Below are 12,769 nucleotides of genomic sequence, written 5' to 3' on the forward strand. Positions count from 1 at the left end.
TATTGAGTGTTCCTGCTCCAAATGGCCTAGCCTTGTCAGTGAATATGGATGTCTGTCTGTCTGTCTGTGTGTGTGTGTGTGTGTGTGTGTGTGTGTGTGTGTGTGTGTGTGTGTGTGTGTGTGTGTGTGTGTGTGTGTGTGTGTGTGTGTGTGTGTGTGTGTGTGCCAGCGAAAAATGTTCAGATTTGTAATGAACAAATCCGAGGCCCTGCTACAAGCTGCCCTATCCATCCAGCAGTCTGGTTTTTGAGTTGTTCAGCATTATATTGATCTAATCATTGTTCTGTAACCAGCTCAGAGTGGTCCAATAAAAGCCATTTCAGCAGTCCTGTAGTGATTCCCATTACTGCTACTAAAAGGGTCAGCCAACACATCCCATCCACAATGCACCCCATCTCCTCTCTGCAACTAGCCCTTCAACCCTCACTTTGATTCATGATAAGAAAATGGAAACTCTTTTGTGAAAAAAAGAGTAAAAAATTGTTCTGATGGGTAAAGTGATGTTCATGAAAAGGGTTGTGGAGCATGGGCAGGAGAAAAGTAAAGAAATATATTAAGTTGGAGTAGGGGCAGGATGGTAAGTTAAATCAAGTCAGTGAATGAAAGGAAGAGAAAGATAGCCAGACGCTGAACTGTGCTTTGGGCATGTGTTGCCTCTGTCTGTCTGCTTCAGTCAGCCTCAGTTTGGTGGGAAGCCAGCCTTTAGAGACCTTTTAGCATGTCTGCTTACATTTCTACAGGGGGATTGGCACAGATTATTAGAATCAGCAAGTGTGAGCTTGATGTAAAAACAAGTCTGTATTTACCATCGGAAAATCACAATTCTTTACATATTTCATGTTTCTTAAATGAACAACATCTGATTTAGCCATAGGCTGATTATTTAAATGAGACACTGCACTGGTTCTTATTGTTTTAGTTAGGGTTGCCTCTCGGTTAAGTGTTGAATCTTGATTTACCCACTTTCCTTCCTACAGAACAATTCATTCTTCGGGCTAGATAGTAGCTCATGTTCCATGCAGCAATTTCCCATTGTTTGCACTCACTTTATCTCACTTCATGTACTGTACATCTTGAAAAAAAGTTCCACATAAACCTTCTGTTCCTTGTTCCACATCCATCCAGATTGGTTCATTCTTCATGATCAACCTGTGCCTGGTGGTTATTGCCACCCAGTTCTCGGAGACCAAACAGCGGGAACACCAGCTGATGCAGGAGCAAAGGGCGCAGTGCCTGTCCTCCTCCACCCTGGCCAGCATGGCTGAGCCGGGAGATTGCTACGAGGAGATATTCCAGCTGGTTTGCCATGTCCTTCGCAAGGCCAAGAGGAGATCGGCAGCTCTCTACTACACTCTGAGGGGCATACCCCCGCCACCTGGTGGAGGCAGGGGTTACAGGCGTGGTGGAGGGAATGTGAACGGAGAGAGGCATCATTCCAGGCACCCAAAAAGTGAGTAGGAGGGCCTCGATGACATGTGACTATGTCTTATGTAACATTTGACACTTTCAATTAAGACAACGTGTAATTGTGGAATAGTAAGAGTTGAATATGTTTTAGCTCTCGAATATGTTTGAACTAGAAAAGAACATAAGGACAACCATACAGTATACTGTTCTGTTCTATACTGCATTTTTTTTTAAAGGGCAGATACTTGCATCCTGTATATTTAGCATTATTAAAGAAGATCTAATCCAGGGAATTGAAATGCATCTGTAGGCTCATATTCTTTCTATTCCCGTCTCTCTAGCATCCCACTGTCCGCACCAGAGCAAGCAAGACCACAGCTCTCAGCCACTAGCCAACTCCATCAGTCTGCCTGTCCCTCAGAACCCTGAGGACTGCCCTATATGTGCATTATCACTGAAAGAGGGGGCGAGGGCTGTGGGAGACTCCGCCAACAGGGAGGAAGATAATGAGGATGCAGTGAAAGAGACGGGCAAGGAGGAGAACCATCTAGAGGAGAGGGGAGATGGAGAGAGGAAGAGGAAGAGGACATGCTTTGGATATTGTAAAGACATTTGGAATGATATAAGGAGGAAACTTTGGGGCATTGTAGAGAGCAAGTACTTCAGCAGGGGCATTATGATCGCTATTCTCATCAACACCATCAGTATGGGCATCGAGCATCATAACCAGGTAAGCGGAAATGGTCAATGCTATCATATAAACATTGTTACTGACACTGTTTATGCAGTGACACTATTCTATTAAAACCAAAATGAAGAGAGGCCTTTATTTTTGAAAGTTCTATCAGAAAGGGGTCTATTTATGAACTGACTTCAGACAGTGAATGCTTTGGAACTTGGTAAATACAATGGTCCTTGTCGTCATTGTAGGAATATGCATTGCCTTAAATCCTTCAGACTGACATACTACAGTGTCAATCGAGTGTGTTGGCGTAATCATTTCTCACTCCCACAAATCTCCGCAGCCTCAGCAGATAAACCACTATCACTGCTGGTGAAGCATTGGTCCTAGAGATATCATAATAGCAGATGACATTCGGATGGATGAGTGTGGGAGGGGAGCATCGCTGCCATGACGTTTCCTTACAGAGGTGTAAACATTTAGCCGAGCGGTAGACAAAACGGCGCTGGCTTTTAACATTGACCAGGCTCAAGCAAGAATGGGAAAGGCCTGCCAAGACTACTGCCAAGACTACACATGCACGCGTATCAGCGCACACACACAAACACACACACACACACACACACACACACACACACACATATATACACACACACAAACACATACGATTCACATCTATTTGTGTCCAATGTGTGCATGCACATAAATATATTTTTATATTGTTGTGCATGGACCGATCAGAAACACATGCAGGTACATAGAAATGCTGTTACATAAACAAGCTTTTTCTTTTCCCTTCATTTCTCTCTCTCTTAACACATGCCATTCTACCCGCTCCATTGCTAATTTTACTCCCACTTCTCTCCCCTTATTTTCTCCATAAATCCCTCTGTGCACCTTTATTTTGTGCGTTCCTTCCCCCACTTGCTCCTTTGTTCCTCGCTGTCTCTCCTTCCTTCCTTCCTTCCTTTTTTCCTTTTGTCTGTCCTTCCCGCCTTACCCTAAGTGTCTCATTTACTGTCTGACTCTCTTTTACCTCCCTCAGTTTCACCCTCCGTTTCCCCACTTCTCATTCTCTCTCTCTCTCATCCACCCACTCACTCTTTGACAGCGTACAGAGTAGTTGCCTTCTCTAATCTCTAAAGACTCTAAAAATAAATGAGGGGGGTGGGGGGTGAGGAGGAGACAAGTAAGACGGGAAGAACGAAGTAGACGCTGGTTACACAGCAGTTTTCAGCTCAGTTCCCTGTGTGAGCGAGCGTTTGCGTTTCAAAGTAGGCATGTATGCAGAAACATGCGGACACATTTGCATGCACATACTCAAAGACGCCTGGTCTGTCTGTCTCTTGATTCTTTCTCCCTCCACAATTCCCACAGGCTGACACTGAAGCAGTGATACCAGTGTGTGTTTTTGCTTAGCAGTAGAAAGTCTTACCTCTTGCAATCACGTTCTAAAACAGGAACTCTGAAGCTGATGTACTTTTAGCAGAAAAATGACTAACCACAGGGCTGCCTCACTCGCACCACAACCTGCTTAGGGGAAATGTTCATGTCAAGTGTGTGGTTTCAAGTAAAAAATGTTGTTCTGTATAGGTACTGTATGTCCTTGCAATTTTCGATTGTGATATTTGACTATCAAAGATGTTTGGTTTTTCATATTTATGTTGGATTATTACTCACCAAGTCATCAGATGTTGCACGTTAGCAAATGTAAAGGCAAGCTGCCTATTTGCATTCACATTATGTGTGTTTGTGTCTGGACTGCGAAAAACAAATTGGCACATTGGAATTCAGACTTGGAAGCTGTAGCTCAATCATTTATATTCAAACAACATTTACATGTTAACTGATGGCACATTTCAAGAGAGAAACAGGGAGAGGACATTTGTATGGGTAGATACAATATGAAATATTATTCAGGGGATAGAAAATTAGGGTAAAAGGTGGAAATTAACATGAGGAAAAATACAATTAGGGAATAAAGTAAATGGGTCAAGAAAAAGAAAAGCATAAAGGGGGGGGAGAAAGCAAGGAGAGGAGGAATGATGGTATTTTGTCTGATTTAAACTGTGGTGTCAAGGGCTGTGATGGTTCTGTCAATAGCAATCAATCTCATATCCTGTTTTTGTACTTTCGTCGAGCAAGTGAGTTCTGGACATAGGTCAAGGTTAAAGCTATCTGCTGAGGGATGAAACTCCATTTATTCCTACAAGTCCCTATTGTCTGCTCCAACATATCTAGTAGTTTTAGTATCTCTTTTCATATGTGTCTAATGGCATTTGCATTTCTTAGAGATGGGGAGTAATGTGGTCTTCTAAACCACTCTGTAGTCCACAGATTGGTCCAGCATCCAGCTACAGTACTGAGCTCAAATGAGTCTCAGTAGATGTTTTCCAGACTAAAACATTGTAGCCAAAACTGAGCTTATGGGATTTAGAATGTGTGGGCTTCCATCCCCTTTGTAATTCTTACTGTTTCTCACCTCTAATTGAGTGTTTTCCTCACCTCTCCTCTCTACAATCATGTCATCATCTACTCCAAAAACAATCCCTCTGCTCTCTTCTTGTTTTCTCTCTCCTTCAGTCGGGTTCTTCCTCTGCCGTTCTCCCTCCTCTGATCGACAGGAGGATATTGATTGGGAAGAGATGTGTCTGTCTGATAATGAGACTCAGAAAGAAAAAGAAAAGGGGATGGAGAGAGGGGGATGGAGATAGATTGGGAGAAAAAGCCGATTAGAGGAAGGGGAGGGCTCAGAACTGTGTTTTTTCTCTGAAATGGTTTGCTAACTTTGGCAAGGCTAGCTGGCTATTTCTCCGCTGGCTTTGAAACAGAAATTCACAGGGGGTATCAGAGAAAGCATCTGATCCATATCGCGCATTACACACATACACTCACAGACAAAATATACTTTCATAAAGCAAGTCTGCTTGTGCACGCACACACACACACACACACACACACACACACACACACACACACAAATGGAAATAAACCCAGGATTGACTGGAGTGAGTTTGCGGTTCATATATGGGTCGGTTCCTTTGCCAATTCAGATAACATGCTCCCCTATTCAGCCAGTGGTTGACACCATGTGCTGCACAAACAATACACACTCTCCACACTGTTTCTCCCTTTCCTTCCTTTATGTTTCTAATGTGACGTTCCCTGAGTTCTCCTTTACAATTTTACATGAACAGCAGTGCTAAATTTAAGATGAGGTGTACACGTTAATTTTATTTGCCAGGTAGGAGAGAAATCTCTTTTCAAGTGACTGACAGTTTGAGTGACAGCCATTTCAACACAGGCGGAGAAATGTGATGGGTACACAATTGTTTTCCTAGTGGCTTTTGTTGTGGCAGCGGTGATTGCAAAGCAGTGGTTTAATATCAACTGTGTTTTCATCTCTTTGTCTGTACCTGCCTCTCTGGGGATATCATTGCTGTTTTTAACTTGAAATCCTTGCAACTCAAATCCCTCTTATCTTTTGCCTACCACTCCGCACCGCCCCAGCTACTTCCACATCTTACTTGCTATTTTCATTTAGAATTTTTCTGTTTCTGTGCTTCCACCCAGCCCGAAGAGCTTACCAATGTCCTGGAGATCTGCAACATTGTCTTCACCAGCATGTTCACCTTGGAGATGGTCCTCAAGCTGACTGCTTTTGGCTTCTTTGAGTACCTGAGGAACCCCTATAACATCTTTGACGGCATTATTGTCATCATCAGGTCTGCAAACTACAAAATGATTTGCTGGTTGTAAAGTTAGTTGTCACTTAGTCAGCAAGTTGAGTGTGGCACAATGTATTAAATGAGATATAATATTAACTGTGTCCCAAAACCAGAGATTCCAGAGCATTAGATTCACAGCTTCAAATCACTCTTCTGAAAATGAATGAGAGCTTTTGACCAAACATGTAATGATTGTCCAACTAGTGTGCATCTAATTGAGTTTTTAGACATGCTCTCATCCGTAGAAAACAGACAAACTTACTGTTCCAATCAGATTTCCATCTGTTGTGGTGTATTCGTCATGGAGCTTTACATTAAAATACACCACAAATATTTAATATAGGAATTGTCTAGCAGTGTGGGGATAAAATATGTAAAATGCAGCAGTATTCCTTATCAAACGAGTATGGATTATACATATTTCTGTATCTTGAAAAATGTGCAGTAGTGTGCTTTATTAAGTATGAAGCACTATCTCATTATCTTCCCTTATCTTGGCTTTCCCATTTCTATTTATTTGTATTTCATTTTTTAATGTTCCTCTCCACACATTCCCCAATTATAACAATACTTGTTTTTTTCTCTACCAATTTCCTTTTTTTCTTTTAATTTCTTCATATCTTCCAACTCTATATCTCTCTGTTAAACACACACACACACACACACACATCCCACCCAATGCAACACATACCCCAGTGTGTGTGAGATCATCGGCCAGGCAGACGGCGGCCTGTCAGTGCTGAGGACCTTCAGGCTGCTGAGGGTCATTAAGCTGGTGAGGTTCATGCCTGCGCTGAGGCGGCAGCTGGTGGTGCTGATGAAGACTATGGACAACGTGGCCACTTTCTGTATGCTGCTTATGCTCTTCATCTTTATCTTCAGGTAACACAGGGGCACAGGGGCATTCTATGTGGAATGTGGCTCAGAGAAAAAAAATCAGCAGGACACAGAGAGGGCAGGAAAGTGTAAACAAGAATAGTGGAGAACAGAGATTGTGGGGTGTACAGTACATGCATGAGATATATATATATATATATATATATATATATATATATATATATATATATATATATATATATATATATATATATATATATATATATATATATAGTACTGTTCCTGATAGTTTAACAAAGCAGATTGTTTTGTTGCCATACTAAACTTCTGAATATAAAAAAGTCATAGATTATCAGCATATTAAGACTAAATATATTAGTTGAGTGTGGTGCAGGCAATCATAGCCAGAGGCCTGAACACGGTTTGTGCAAAATAATAGGATTAGCATCCAGTTATTGGAGTTCCACCTAATTTTTGCCCAAACCGTATCTCAGCTCTGTCAAGGCTTTTCTCTTTGACCTGCGTCCTTCTCCAGGATTACTTCTGGAAGTTATGAGTGCCTAAACTTGTCTGTCTGTCAGCAGTATGTTTGACTACATTAAACTTTTGAATTTCCACTAAATTAGACACTCAGGCCTCGGGCCAAAGAACAATGATAACAGTAAACCGTAAGTATTAAACTGACAGATAGAGACTCTAATTACAATTTAATTTATGTTGTTTGTGTGCTGTGTTTTAAGTATATTATGTTGCCAGAGTGCCAAAGATAAATTTCCAGTGTAAATTCAGTGGACAATTCAGTTTTGATCTATCTATCTATCTATCTATCTATCTATCTATCTATCTATCTATCTATCTATCTATCTATCTATCTATCTATCTATCTATCTGTCTATCTATCTATCTATCTATCTATTTATCTATCTATCTATCTATCTATCTACAACGGCATGTTCATATATTTGTTTGATTTAAAACTGACATGAATATCTTTATAAAAAGTGTTAGTAGTGCACCATCAGCAATGCTTTGCCTTTGCATGAATTCAGTAAAGACATTCCAGTAGGTCAATTGTGAAAACTAAGTCACAGAGAGGGAGAGTTGTCCTTATATTTGAAGATTATTCTCTACATTAATTGTTACAAATAAATATTCTATACAGCATTTCCATAGCCTAAAGTACCTAAATTAATACTGTGATGCAGATGCTAAAACCTGCAATTTACAAAAACATAATCATTCAGCCTAATCTCTTCTCTTGTTAACCTCCCTCAAGCACACACACAAATGCACACACACGCTACTCTGTCTTCCCTCCAATTCCACCTCTGTGGGCGATAACCGAAAATGAAGATCGTATTAACAGAATTATTGTTATTTGAAAAATGTATCATAATTGTTGCAAGTCTACTTATTATTACATGATAGATATGAGTTTCATAGCAGTGTAACGCCATTACCTAAATCCTGCTTATAGGCCTATCTTTATTTTGTGAACCTGTGTTGTGACTTTCTATGTGTGTGTATGCCTACCTGAAAACCAGCCTCCTTACCCCTGCAGCACCGCAGTCAAGCATAAGCATGTGACAAGACAGATGGCATCTGAGCTTTTAGCCCGTAATGCTAGCCTGAGCAAGTGGCATTTGGCCTATACATCTAGCCACCGGAGCTTTTAGTGAGCAGTTAATATAAAGTACCACTCAGCTTGAACTTTTAAAACCTCTCACAAACCCCTAAAGAAAACAGCTATGAATAAGAATATCAACTGCGTTGAGTTGCAGTCTTGTGATTACCGCAAATCTAGGATGGGTGCAGGTAGAAGGATAGAGAGCAGGAGAGAGGGAAATAAAGTGAAACCCCCAAAAAATTGAGATTTGAAGGAAACAGAAATAGAAGATTTTTAAAGGTTATACAGTATTTTTATGTACAATATGTGTGTATCATCATGTAAATGTGTGTGTGAATGAGAAGACACGTTTGTTTATGAGTGCTCTATAGCTTTTTATCATCTCTTTTATACTAATTTGATACTGTTTCTGTTACTTTATCTTATTTTAACTTTGAGTACATGTACCAAACCCTGTTTGTCTGTAGGTATCATAAAGAAACACAATTAAATTACAGACATAAAAGACATAATGAAACATAGAGGCATTATACTCTTATTCTACGAGTGGCTGAGAAATCCCTTCTTTTGTTGCAGTATCCTGGGGATGCACATCTTTGGTTGTAAGTTCAGTCTGAAGACAGAGGCTGGAGACACAGTGCCTGACAGGAAGAACTTTGACTCCCTGCTCTGGGCCATTGTCACAGTCTTTCAGGTACGAAGAGTTTTAACACACACACACACACACATCCACACACTTTTCAAAACTTTGGTTTCCCAATTGAATTAAGTGTGCTGTTGAACATGTGCTTACTTTTTCTATCTGTATGCATGTGTGTTCTGCTCCACTGTGTATGCATATTTTGTGTAGATTCTGACTCAAGAGGACTGGAACATGGTGCTGTACAATGGGATGGCATCCACCTCGCCCTTTGCTGCTCTCTACTTCGTAGCTCTTATGACATTTGGAAACTATGTGCTCTTCAATTTACTGGTGGCCATCTTGGTTGAGGGTTTCCAGGCTGAGGTAAGACATCTTGGTTTAGAATGTTGGACAGTATGCACTTGGCAAAATGCAAATTAACAAAACCAAATGTGATATGGCAAAAGCTAGCCAATAATTTGTTTGTTTTGCTACAAGCTGAGAATGTGATACCTAAACATAACTCTCACAGTTTTAAACGTGGCGTTGTGAAACGGTCTCAGTTTTGTTAGGTTTAGGCAACAAAACTCCTTGGTTAGGTTTAGGCAAAGTTTCTGTTAAGTAAAGTGAGTACATGATATGTAAGTATATTACGTACCTGACTTCCTCCTTTGCTCCTGTTATAATAACTAGGCCACTCATGGTCATCACCACTATAAATGTAATTATGGATTGTAATAAACTGCTTGTACAAACTACCTATGGAGCATTTTTGGGGGGAGGACAGTCTCCTTTGTCCGTATTAAGGAGAAAAAAACGTATCTTTGGTGTCAAACACTGGCTGGATAAACAGTATGTATAAGGATTTGTTCAACAACAGCATTAAATGAGGAATAAGATTGCCTCTTGCCCCTTAGCTAGTTGGGCAATAAGGAGAGGAAAAAATATTGGGGGTTTCTATTTATTAGCTTGTGATTGATCACTTTATTCTACACTTTCTCCCACTGTGCTTCTTACTCTCCTTTTCTCATGTCTATTTTATTTCTCATTTCTCTTACTTGCTGTGCCCCCTCCCCCCTCATCCTTGTGTTTCTTTTTTTTTCCTCACCCATTCATTTTCTCTCACTATCCCTGATACAGGGTGATGCAAACCGCTCTTACTCGGACGATGACAGGTCTTCCTGTAATTTTGAGGAGAATGATAAGCAGAAAGACTCTCTGCATCTCTCAGGTATTAAATGCCGCTAGGAGCTTTAGGAGATTTATTGTTTAATAAAGATTGATTTTCTTCTCCCCTCTTCTCAAATTGTATGACCTATTGCAATAAATTACAATGTTCCCATCTCAAACTAAAATGTCAACTTTAAAATAACCTAAAATAACCTCTGTAAAATGATTTTATCAGAGATCATTTGACATTAAATAAAATTTCACTTCACTTCTTTTATTATTTCCAAACATTCTGGCTTTTTTGTCTGAATTATAACAGAATTGCAAATATGAAAAACGGTTCCAAGATTTATTATCTCACACCATTGCCTACTTCAGTCTGACCGGTAAAAGGGGTACCATCAAATATGTATACTAAGGTCGTAGTGTACCAATCATCTAGTCATTCATTACATTACATGTCATGGCATGTCATTTAGCTGACGCTTTTATCCAAAGTGACTTACAATTGCTATGTATCTCAGAGGCCACATGCCTCAGGGGCAACTAGGGGTTACGTGTCTTGCTCAGGGACACATTGGCAGTGGGAATTGAACCCAGATCTCCCACACCAAAGGCATGTGTCATACCCACTGCACCATCACCACCATTCAGCACTCCAGAAAGCTACCAGCTGTTTCACCGTGCCCTGGGCATTAAAACTGTTGCCTGTCTTCAGATTTTCACAACAAACTTTGCTTACCATGTTTTTCCTGTCTTAGATGTAAGCTGCACAAACTTTTAATAATGCATGCCTGATGCCACGTCTCCATCCACTCCTCTCCCCTCTTCTCCCTGTAGGCATAACAAAAGTAAACTCACCAAGAGTCATGCAGTATAGAGTAACATTTAGCAGCACATTAGGGAGACCGCTGATCCCAATGAAATCACAGTTCTTCTCACCCAAATGTGCCTTTTTAAATATCAGCTTAGCTAAAAAAATAAAAAAAATAAAAACATTTGGAATGGTAATAGTTCCTGGAGAAATATTCCACCAAATTATATGTTTGGGAACGGACAAACCACTGGCAGATATTCCTCTCTTTCATCATTACGAGCTCCTCTCTGGCTCCTCTAAGGTGATTAAGTGTAAATTAAACCTTCCTCTGCCTCTCTGAGCTGGCCATAACATCGTTTTAGGACATTTATGTTGCAAAGTGACGGAGATTGCCAAGTTCTGTTTGCACGGCAGGAACAGAGAAGATGCAACGGAAGGGCTTGTTAAATGCTGTCTTTCTTTCTTTTCTCTGCTCTTTCATCTCTGTTCCTCCCCCCTTTTATCACCACTTGTTTCTCTCCACTCCCTCTTTCCTACAGACCCAAAGATCTGTACATTAACCCCTAATGGGCACCTGGACTTGTCCCCACTGGCCCATGGACTGTTTCCAGGAGAAAGGTTGACCTTTGCTCTTGGTTCCAGGAGGAACAGTGTTATTTCTCTGGGAAGGGCCAACTTGGAGCAGAGGGCTATGGTAAGTGGAAAGGACTGCATAGAGCGACTTTCCATAGTTCTTTTAACAGTTATACCGTGACTTTTTTTAACTCTTGCCTATTTGATTAGCTGAATAATGCTATGGCACTTAGTTGACTAAAGGTTAAAGTATGGACTGCTCTCACCAATGCATTCTCACAGAGGTATTTCCAAGTTTTATGTAATGAGTAAATTCTCTATTCTTTTTATGTGATGTGTCTGGTCATTGGATCGGTTCTGTTTCCAGATCCAATCGAGACAGAGTGTGGCTTAGAATTACAGGACATGGAAGAAACCTCTCACTCTTTTTCTTAGTATTCAGGTCGAAGTTACCACAACTGGGGCCGCCCTCTGCCTACCCAGCCTCAGGCCTTGTGGGCCCGTCGCTCCAGCTGGAACAGCCTGGGGGGATGCCGCCCCTGCTCCTCCTCTTCTCCCTCCGCTAGTCCAGCCTTCACCCCCACCTCTGCAAGGCCCTTCTATGGCTATGGCCTGGGGGGTCTTGGTGGAGTAGTCGGAGGAAGCCTTCGTATCCGGGGTCCCCGTGCCTCTTCATCCCCGCACCGCCACCTCCATCATGTCCACCCGGATGAGGAGGAGTCTCTCCTCTCTCCTCCCGCTGTCGCTCCACGCTCTCTTCACCTTCCCCACCCTATGCTCCCAGGCCACTTTGTACCCAGGAGGGACCGCAGAGCTCTATCACTCGAGCTGCCCCACCTATTGCAGGTCCCAGGACCCCCGCACCCTCCACTGCCACCACACCACCCGCTGCCCTCTATTACGCTCCATGCTCATCACAGGAAGAAGAGCTTCTCTGGGGGGATGGTAATCAGTGGAGGTGGTGGTGGCGGTGGGCTAGACGGTCTGGGTGGCTTAGGAGGGGTACACCAAGACTGTAATGGGAAAACTCCTCTGTCTCAGCATCTCCAGCCCCATCCTAGACACCACACTGAGCATTCTGGAGGGGCGAACCCCCAGAGCCAACTGATGGCCGACGTCTTCCCCCAGGTTAACACACGCAGCAAGGACCGGGAGGACCTAGACGATGACATTGAATATGTAAGTTTCCATTAAGTTTGTATGGGGGGGGGGCAGTTAAACGGTAATAGCATTAAGTAAAGCCTGGTGAGTGAGTGAAGTTAGCTTATACATAGGGTGACCATATTTTGATTTCCAAAAAAGAGGA

General features: G+C 41.8%; 1 protein-coding gene across 1 annotated transcript in view; it reads left to right on the forward strand.

The window, feature by feature from the left end:
* LOC114569403 (voltage-dependent T-type calcium channel subunit alpha-1I) overlaps nt 1–12,769 on the forward strand; it is a 124,281-nt gene that overhangs the window by 68,236 nt on the left and 43,276 nt on the right. The window contains exons 9-17 of the mRNA XM_028599203.1: nt 1,126–1,450; nt 1,749–2,137; nt 5,663–5,814; nt 6,514–6,699; nt 8,858–8,975; nt 9,132–9,287; nt 10,044–10,134; nt 11,430–11,584; nt 11,899–12,642. Coding sequence (XP_028455004.1) covers nt 1,126–1,450; nt 1,749–2,137; nt 5,663–5,814; nt 6,514–6,699; nt 8,858–8,975; nt 9,132–9,287; nt 10,044–10,134; nt 11,430–11,584; nt 11,899–12,642 — 2,316 coding nt within the window. The remainder of the gene's footprint in view (nt 1–1,125; nt 1,451–1,748; nt 2,138–5,662; nt 5,815–6,513; nt 6,700–8,857; nt 8,976–9,131; nt 9,288–10,043; nt 10,135–11,429; nt 11,585–11,898; nt 12,643–12,769) is intronic.

The sequence above is a fragment of the Perca flavescens genome, chromosome 15, assembly GCF_004354835.1.
Source record: "Perca flavescens isolate YP-PL-M2 chromosome 15, PFLA_1.0, whole genome shotgun sequence".
NCBI classification, from domain to species: domain Eukaryota; kingdom Metazoa; phylum Chordata; class Actinopteri; order Perciformes; family Percidae; genus Perca; species Perca flavescens.